Here is a 10,148-nt window from a genome sequence, read left to right as displayed (position 1 = left end):
CATTTACTAATAAATGCACTTTATTTGTGCAGATACTGCATGTATGCCAGTTTATTAATAAAATACAAATGTGCATATCTAAAAGGATATGAAGACGTTATATCCTGTGTGTTTGCGTTGGGATGTGCAAATAACATTTACATAAAAGCAACACATTATTGACATCAGTTGCCAATTGCAAGCAATAACGTCAAGGACTCATACTGTTAACGATGCTATGCGAGTCCTTATAATGAAATATTTGTTAATTTGGGCGACACTAATCGAGGGCGGTTTATTAAATTCCAGATTTTCATTTGTTTATTTGTTTAACCGCATTTGCAAATCATTAAGCACACAAGACGTTAATGATAGTCTCGGCGCTTTCCGGGTCTTGCATACAACATAAATCAACCTCAAATTGCTTATGTGGTTGTAAATAATTTAATTGTGCACAATTTAGTTCTACTGCAATTGCACTTAATTTTACAATTAAGTTGATTATATACATATATATACATATATATATATAAATGAATACAATGAAATATTTGATTTCTTCTGATATGGCAGTAACTTTAATAATAAAATTTGGTGCAGAATTACAGTAATTTATTGTTAGCGTCATTAGGTTTCGGGACACCACATTTCGGTTCACCTTTTAATTTATTAAATGCAATTAACACTGTTAGACCTTTTACTTGTTCTTCTTCACTCTCTACGTCTTCTCTATTATTTATGAAAATAGCCTGCTAATCCAACTTTGTTATATATTACTAGATATTAAAACATTTATAAGAAATAAAAGTCATTAATTAAGGGTAATTGTATTGAGTTGGTATAAGCACAACATTATTTAGAAAACACTATTAATAAAAAGCAATTACGTTTTCTTTTTTAAATCCATATTTAAAGTGATTAAAAAAGGTTGTCCAATTTGTGGTTAAAATATGGAAGCAGTCAAACAAAACTGTCATCCATGGCATCATTTAGTTAAGACTTGACAATACCCCATATTTATCGTTTAACAACTACCAAACATATTAAGATCGTAAAAACTTACACTACCCTACTTCTACAGTATGTCGTCTTCTTCAAATATGCCACATTCTAAATTAAATTTTTTAAATTTTAATAAACAATTTACATGTTACTTATCTAATATTTAGCTAAATTATTTTATATTAAATTTGAATTAGACGTGGCTCACTGCATATGAGGAAGATGTGCTATATGGGCTGCTCAAAAGTGACTTTTATCTTTGTTTTTGTTTTTGTCTGAGGCGGAGTAGGGATTCATGTTTCACCTTCGTAGTTAATACCGAATAAAAGAAAACAAAGCTTTGGTAACCATTTTCTTATCAACTTTACAAAAGTGTTTAATTAGGTATTTCGGCAATTTTTAAGACTTTTCAGGTTAATTTACTTTTACTTGAATGGTAGAGTTATACCATTTGGAGTTACTTGCACGCTGAATACGATGGTTATTGCGAAAATCCTTCTGGTCTGCCTATGAACAACGCTAATCCATTATATCATAATGTATCATTACTCAAGCTCAAATGAGTTTTTGTGTTGATTTCATTAGTATACTCACCTTTCTCGCTAAACTTGTTCAAAACGCCAACCATCCACATCTCATCTTGTAATCCTTACATATTATTTGATTTTCGGATCCCGGCGGGCTACAACAACAAAAACAACAAGGCACTAAGCGTTTTAACTAGATCTACCAAAAAAGTAACAACTGGCCGCCATAGTTAACCATAATTTTGTATTTTAAGAAGTCTAGTATATTTCTTATCAATTAAAACCATCTACTATTAATAGTGAAGATATTAAATATAAAAATTTTTACTAAAATTTATATTATGATTGAAACCGTAATGCCGCGAACAGGATTCTATTAAAACCAACTAGAGTAACCAAAAAAGTAACAGTTAATCGCATTATTAGGAGCTTTTGAATTCTGAACAGTCTAAGGTAACATATTTATCGTCCATTAAAACTATCCACCAACATTTGTAAATTTATATATAAAAATCGTTACTAGGTTTAATTCTGTGATTGTAGCCGTAATCACAGATTTATTATACAAAATGTGATAAAAGCATTTTAGACTTAAATTTTGGAAATTTTGTTTGATTGCCAAAAGAGCCGAAAAAAGGAGCGCAAAAATCAATTTGTTGCAGCAGAAAATGACAATAATATGTAAAGCCCATAAATTAACAATAGTATCTGTCAAAACTTTGTATGGAATTGTCAGTATCAGAACAGACTCTGGCAACTTTACTACGTTTTCCTATTACTCATTACAAATCACGGTCGTTTCAAAAACACATCCCAGCAAAAATGCCGATACAATGCAAATGTAACTGCGTTTCATGTATTGAATTCGGCTGAGGCGTATTTGTACAGCGGTTGTATGAGTGTATGAGTGCATGCCATTTTAAATAATTTCCTACAAATTTCCCAAAGCGCTTTTCGCTTATCAGTTGCCATATAAATTTGTGTGAGGGAAGTGCGATTGTGTGTGTTTGTGTGATTGCGAATTTTGACAAATGGTTTTTATGATTTGACATGAATATTCAATGAGCAGGCTTTACGCTTCTCCTGCTTACTGTTGTTGTTGTTGCTATACTGGTATTGTTGTTGTTATTTTTGTCGTTTTCGTTATTGTTATTGTTGTTGTTGTTGTTGAATCATTTGGCCACAGTGAAAACTTTTCTGAAATTGATTTGTTGCCTGTCGTCGTTATTATGATTATTTATTTACATTTTTTTTTCTGTATGTGCTTCTGGAATATCTGTGTATCTCGTATTGGAAATTGAATTTCAAGTCCCAAATCGTACGTCAAATAAAGTCCAAAACTTGTTTGCGCCATTATTTAATGTAAATTTATATTTTCAATAAATCACATAAGCAAAATTTATGCCAATTTCCGTTGTTAGTTTTTTTTAACATTTTATTAATTTGTGTTGTTATACAGAATTTTAGTTTTTTTTTATCCAAAAATAATATATCAATTTATTGAGAAATTTCCGTTCTACCAATTTATGATTGATACAATTTTGGGTTGTTTTACTCTTCCTCTCACCAATTGCTTCGAACGTACGGCATTTGTAAAATTTGCTTCAAGGCAGGAAGTCAAGGGTCGTCGGTAGCGTTCATGGTTAACATTAGCGCTTTGGCTTTTAGGTTTCCTTTCAAGGTCAATCTGCACTACACGATCAACTCTCATACTACTGGGTCTTTTTAGTAAATATTCATCTATATGTGCATTGGAACCACTGCTAAGATTTAGATTAACTAAATGTTCTTGCAATTTTGCTTTCAATTGTGCATTTTCATCTTCCAATTGTTTTTTCTCCTTTTTAAGGTAGGCATTGTCGATTATGACATTATTAACCCGTCGCCAAAATTTCTCCATCAAATGCCATCTACCTAATTTTTTCTGTAAAATATTACACTTTTTAATTATGAAATGGAAAAATGTATGTAGAAATAAGTTACATCTTTTAACATATCTGGAGCTTGTGCAAGTTCCTCCTCTGTATTCACAAACATCTCCCGAGATATTGGTGGAAGTCCAAAGGGTGCTAGTATCTCTTTTTCCTTTTCATAGTTACGGCATATGGCAGCCATTTGCATAAGTCGCTCTCCTTGAGCAGCAATTTTTTCTATATGCTGTTGAAGTTATATATATATAATATAAATATATGCATATAATTAATCACGAAACTTATCAAACTTATTATAAAATTTATTATTAACTGATTAAGAGAAACATTAACTTAAAACTATAATAAAATTTTTTCGGTACAACATCAGAATGATACACTACAAAACTTACAGTATGTAGTCCAAGTAAGTAGTGAATAAGTCCATAGAGAGTTATATAGTATAAAATCCTACTATATTATTAATACATAATACGCATCTGCTGTTTCTAGTTATGTTGAAAGATCAACATTCTAATTTTATAAAGAATGAAGTATGCAAAATATTCCAAAATAATTAAAATACGCTTTACTACTATTTTAAATACTATAATTTGTTGCCAGTTCATTGAGAGATTTAGAAAAGACGTACAGTCTACTTAACTTATACATTATTTCGATTTTATGTACTTACCTTTAATGCAATATGACTAGTTACGCTCATCAGTTTAAATTTCTTATTTCCGTCTTCGATTTCTTTATTAGCAGTTTGTTTCAAATTAGCCAAACGTTCACATAAATCGCTTCTTAACTTTGTCAAATACTTCATTTTGACGTCATTCTTATCAGTTAAATCAGAGTACTTAAGTTTTAGACGACTTAAATGTTCAGTAGCTTTTTCCATTTCATAGCATTGTGTTCTGATAAGCGTAGTACTCTCTTCATCTCGTTCTTTAAGATCCACATATTCCGCATAAAAGCCCTCATTGCGCCGCATATAAGCAGACAAAACATCTTGATATTCTTGCCAGAGGTTTTCAAGCTTCAATTCTCCAACTTTCGTGATATTTTCCAAGCGTAAAGTAATCTATCATAAAAAATTATTATTATGACAATAATAAAATAAGAAAATAAAGCTATCAGATTCATGGAAAATATAATTTTTATATTATAATTGCATTTAATCAAAAAACTGCATTACATGACGTATGAGTGACAAGTGAGTTTTTAAACAATTTTCTGATTGCAACGATTTGTTGCATTTTATTACCTTTTAATGAAAAGTTTTCAAGTGATTTGCTATAAATAATTTGAAAAATATTTTTGAAAATTCAGTTTGAAGTGGATTTCCCAGTTACGATGATACGCTTTTTACGCGCTTATTCGATTCGTAATTTAATATTAATTACTTTAATTTCAATACACATTACAGCAGGACTAAAATGCCGTACGGATGATGGTATTAATGAAGCTGAACTCAAGCGAGTTACCCGGAAGTGTATGAAAAAAATGAGCGAAAACTTTCATGCTGGTCATTTGGGTATTCCAACTCGTAATCAAAATTTCGAACAAAGAAAAGAAGCAAATTACGATGATTACGATTACTTGGAAAATAGTAACAACAACCAGAATAGAAACAACTATAATTATGCCAAAAATACAGAACACTCTGCGTATGATGAAATACTACGACCTCGCAGCCGAAACAGTTTCAGTGGTCAGAATGGTAGGAATGAACAGCACAATACCGATAACAGAAACCCGAATATACGCAATCCAAACTCTGGCAATAGTAATAACAGTCAAAGGCTTGGGGGAGGAAGTCATGATAACAATAATTACGGCAATTTCAACAATGGCAATTATAAAAACAACTCCAAGGATGATGTTAAATGTGTCGTACATTGTTTCTTTGATGAAATGAATATGGCAAGTAAAAGCTTAATGTGTCCTCTGCACTTTAATATTTTACACTTGATTTTTTTTAAACAAACTTCCAACTTCATTTTAGCTCAACAACAATAATTATCCGGACAAGCAGAAAGTTATGTTCATGTTGACGAAAAACATGAGAGAACGGGATTTGCGTAATTTCTACACGGAAAGTATACAAATGTGCTTCCTCTACTTGGAAAACCGAAACAGGCTGGACAAATGTGAGTTCTCACATGAGCTTGTAAATTGTCTAGCCGAATATGGTAAAGCGAACTGTGATGACTGGAATGATAGCAGTTTAATATTTAATTAATTCACTCCGTGGCAACTATTTTAATCAGCAATTTTGTTAAAAGGTCCAATAAAATATTCAACCGCTTTAAAAAGTGGAAAGGAAAAAAGTGTTTGAATTATCATATAATGTCTTAAATGTAATAAATATTAACACGTACTGTACTTTTCACATCATCCACACGTTTTTGTTGTTCTTCCTGTGACTCTTCCTTTTCTTTGTCGGTATGCGATTTCAATTGGTAATATATGCTTTCTAATTGTTGGAGCGAACGGTCACCACTTTTCTTAAACTGGACCACATCTTCCTTATATTGATCCAAAACAGTTGTTTGCTGATGCATATACTGGTTTCGAAAGAAATCGGTCCGTTCTTGTTGTCTTCCTATATTCGAGACGAATTTTAAAAAAATAATTAATCCATTGTTTTAATGACCAGGATTTTAATTAATTAATTTGTTTTTGAAACGGACTAATTGGTCAGTTGTTAAATAATACTTTTTTTTTTAAATTAGTTTTTAAATAATTTTTTATTTACACCAATATTGTGACTATATTCTGTAGTAATTTTCAGGGACTCAGGGCGTAAATAAAAATTTTTTTAAAAAAGTGTTTTAACAATTGACCAATTAACCCATTTCAAACCCATTCAAAAATTAACCCTTTTAGCTCATATTCGAAACAACTGTATGGTCAGCCAAAAATTTAATCAATAAAAATAATATAAAAAGAATTTTTTTTGTTTTATTTCACTACTTTTCGAAATCTCTCTACCAAAAACAGAAATAATCATAAAAAATAATTAAAATTATTATGAATTCAACATATTATATGATATATGTTTTATAAATATTTAAAAATTATTTTAATATAAACTACAAAGTTAACAACAAATTATAAAGGTTCGCCATAATAAATGAATACGTCTTTTCCAATTCCAATATAGGCTAGATTTTATTAATATAAATAATACTGTAATTAAATAAATCATTCTTTTAGTGTAATGTGCAAAACAATGATGTCTTTGTTAGGGACGTTTAACATCAAAATTATGAAAGGTGCAACATCTTGAAAACATATCAGGTCTAGATTTATAAAAGAGTTTCTCAATTTCAGCTATAGTAAATGAATGTTTCTAGTAGCCTATATACCATATAAGTGTAATGTTTGTATACAATTATAGAAAGGATTTATATTGTTTAACTGACTTTATACATATTATTAAACAAAATTTTATAAAAATACTTTTACTTTCAGTTATTATTATAACAACCATCATCTCAACTGTTTTTCATTGAATCCAACCGTTTACTTATGTACCACCCACTCTATATGAAGAGTGCCTTGTCTCTGCTAATGCATTGTGTTTCCCTTATAATGTATTTTACTTTTGTTTTGATTTTGATATATAAATATTACCTACATTCTATATATAAATATATCAGCCATTTTGAATAGGATCCAATCGTTTACTGACGATTATCTTATTCATGGTTAATTTGAAAGAGCGTCTTTTAGAATACTGAATCCTTATGATACTTAATATTGTAGCTATAATATTTTAACTCTGGCAGGTATCTAACGATTTTTCTGGTAATTTATATGTGCTTTACAGTTATATGCACGCTAAATAGTCGCTGATTACTGCAAAATAGTAACTCTATGGTTAGTTGTTTATATTGGCATGTCAGCAGATAAGTTTCCATTGACCTCAATCAACAACTTTTCGGCGTTTTAATATCACCTTTCTCACAAGAAGCTCAAAATTAGAAAAATATTAACTAAATCTATTTCATTTAATTTAGATAATTTAATAGATCTTTCATCTCTACCGATAAACAATTTTTCAGACCATCAAAAAAGTATTTTCCTAAAACCATATATCTTCTGAAAGCCAATGCTGTGCATTCACTGAGAAAATCTTTAATAATTTCTTTTTCGTACAGGTTTTCTCTAAGTAGTGAAGATTTTTTTTCCATTAGTTAGATAATCGTAAGTGCATCTGTTCTATTACAGGATGGTTCACAGCTATTTTTTTAGATGTTGGCTTAAATAAGCAATAATGTGCGAATAAGAAAGGACATTAAGACAAAAAGAACACATTATTGCTTATTTAAATAACTACGGAATTAATTGCATCCATTTCCAAGATGAAAAGTTGAAAACACGTCTGAACAGGTATATCAGTCAGCAGCAATGCTTAACTCACTGTTTGCATTTGCAAAAATGTCTATATATAGTTTTTCTCTCACGTTACTAATGATTAATAGATCTGTAGTATATTTCTACTAGTATTCTACCAGATCTACTAACCATTATGCTTTGACAGAAAAATAATGCTAATCCTGTAATACACATCTTAATAAGCTGTGGTAATTAATAATGAATTCAATTAACTACTGACAAACCTAATATAATCAAACATTACCATTCTTTTTAACCTATAATGGGACTCTACAAATTTAAATAAAAACACTGGACGTAAATTGAGAACCTTGAGATACATGATATCTTTTTAAATAAGAAATTGCATAAGAAATTGCATAAAATGAGAAATAAAATCTTTTTCTTTAGGAAGTGTACTTCACAAATTTGAGATTAAAGTTTTAAATAGAACTTGGTGATACCCCATAATATTTCATTTAATACAGTTTTTATAAAGACCATACCAAAATGGTTCAGTTTTTATTTCTGTATATAGCGATACCAACATATATAGTTTTCTATCAAATCGTTACTGTCCTTTAAGACAACGATCGATCCCTTTTTATTTTAAATTAAAATATTATTTTATTTGCATAGACAAAATACTTCACAAATTGAATGTAATATCTATCTATAAAACATGGATCGGTTAAATAAATAAACAGAGCACTAACCTATAAAAGAGTTGATGGTTTCCATATGGGATTGTTGCATTGTACCATACATGTCTTCTGCCAAATCTAACTCATCGAATAACCGATTAATTGTTTGATTTTTTCTTTCAAGCGCCTCTTCGAAAAACTTTTCCACTTCCATAATTTCATTTCGCAGCTCATCACATTTTATTTGTCGCAGTAAGGACCGCCACTCCTGATTAATCTTTGCCAAATTTAAACGACAAAATGCATCCTCACGTTTTAATTTATTCTAAAATCAATAAATCTTCTGTTAATTAAAAATTATATTATATACATATATATAATATATACTTTCATAAAAAGTGATAGCAATTGCATTTTACGACGTCTTGCTTCCTCTTCAATGTCAGCACGCAATTGCAAATACCTCGCCCGTTCTTCTTCAGACATTTTAGCCAATTTATTGGCTTTACCTTTCTTACCCATTTTTATTGCTAATACTAATTACTTTTTTTATTAAATTTAAACAAATTGAGTTTTTATTTAAAGTTAGTAACACCTCTTTAATTTATTTAGACTGGTTATTATGAGTCCATCACTTCTTATTTGTTACTTAATTTATAGCAATATTTCACTTTAACTCAACTTTTCCAAAACAAACACTTTACTTAATTCTTAAATAACGTCTTTAATAAATTTAATTAATATTTTTTATTTAAAATAATTTAAATATATAAACAATATTAAATCAATTCCTTCCAATTCAAGTAAACACAGTATTTTGATATTTGCATTGTGCCAATAAGGAAGTTTGTTTATATTTCCAAACAATTAAAATAATCTCCTTGACTTCACAAATGTCTGATAAATATTTATTCGCAACAGAAAAATATTTATTTGAAAACAATTTATTTTTTTTATATAATATTTTATAATATTTATTATACAAAATTCATATATTTTACTAAACCTAAAAATTTTTTAAAATAAATCGATTTTTTTATTTGATAACGAGAAAATGAATAACTCCAATAAAAAAGGGTTTAAATAAATCACCATAAAAAAAAAAACTAGAAGAAATTTTTTTAGAAGTATCTCCAGATTGAAGATTAGTAGAAAATTATTTATTGATAAATATTAGTAAGAGTTTGTCTACAATAAGGACTTAAAATAAGGACTTTTTATCAAAGTTTTTGAATATCCCAAAAACTGTTCATATTATTATAAAATATTTTAAAATATTCATTTGTGTATAATATTTGTATAATATTTGTATTATATATTTGTGAAAAAATTATTTAAATATAAAAAGAAATTCAGAAGACTTGTGAGTTCAGGGAATATTGTACTTTTCAGTTGTTATTGAATAATCCTGGTGATCAACCATATATAATACAGCTAAGAACTTTTCTGTAAATTATTGAAGTATTACCTCAGAAACTTTGTTTGTTCTCAGAAACTTTGCTATTCTATATTTAAAATCATGTCTCCTTATTTTATTTCATTATAAATATTATTTTCATTCAAATTATATTCTAAAATTAATAGACATTTTAATTTATTAGTTTTATATATATATCTATATATATATTCTTCATAAGAACTAAAAATTTTCTCTCTTATATGCCCCAATCAAAAAGAAGTTAATGTTTAAAAATCTC

At 28.8% G+C, this 10,148-nt stretch overlaps 2 protein-coding genes across 2 annotated transcripts; one reads left to right on the top strand and one right to left on the bottom strand.

Moving 5' to 3' along the window:
* Positions 1-581: 581 nt before the first annotated feature.
* Positions 582-8,973, bottom strand: LOC119674848 (dynein regulatory complex subunit 2-like). Its single transcript, XM_038086005.1, has 7 exons — positions 8,839-8,973; positions 8,524-8,776; positions 5,806-6,029; positions 4,113-4,505; positions 3,492-3,665; positions 3,076-3,432; positions 582-728 (listed from the first exon to the last, which is right to left on the bottom strand). Exons 1-7 carry the CDS (start codon positions 8,971-8,973, stop codon positions 582-584), a joined length of 1,683 nt encoding a protein of 560 aa, XP_037941933.1.
* LOC119684093 (odorant-binding protein 59a-like) lies at positions 4,775-5,715 on the top strand. The gene is made up of 2 exons (XM_038098042.1): positions 4,775-5,347; positions 5,430-5,715. Exons 1-2 carry the CDS (start codon positions 4,778-4,780, stop codon positions 5,664-5,666), a joined length of 807 nt encoding a protein of 268 aa, XP_037953970.1. The 5' UTR covers positions 4,775-4,777; the 3' UTR covers positions 5,667-5,715.
* Positions 8,974-10,148: the final 1,175 nt, after the last annotated feature.

This window comes from Teleopsis dalmanni, chromosome 2 (genome assembly GCF_002237135.1).
Source record: "Teleopsis dalmanni isolate 2A chromosome 2, ASM223713v2, whole genome shotgun sequence".
NCBI classification, from domain to species: Eukaryota; Metazoa; Arthropoda; class Insecta; order Diptera; family Diopsidae; genus Teleopsis; species Teleopsis dalmanni.
The sequence above is the reverse complement of the archived record's forward strand: the minus strand, read 5'-3'. Positions and strand labels throughout refer to the sequence as shown.

Bases quoted from the DNA above. Each gene is read 5' to 3' on its own strand.
- LOC119684093 (XM_038098042.1), top strand. From the start codon at position 4,778: ATGATACGCTTTTTACGCGCTTATTCGATTCGTAATTTAATATTAATT. The intron at 5,348-5,429 runs GCAAGTAAAAGC...ACTTCATTTTAG, and splicing joins TCTTTGATGAAATGAATATG to CTCAACAACAATAATTATCC.
- LOC119674848 (XM_038086005.1), bottom strand. From the start codon at position 8,973: ATGGGTAAGAAAGGTAAAGCCAATAAATTGGCTAAAATGTCTGAAGAA. The intron at 3,666-4,112 runs GTAAGTACATAA...TAACTTCAACAG, and splicing joins CTAGTCATATTGCATTAAAG to CATATAGAAAAAATTGCTGC. The intron at 729-3,075 runs GTGAGAGGAAGA...TTGGATTAGCAG, and splicing joins CCGTACGTTCGAAGCAATTG to GCTATTTTCATAAATAATAG.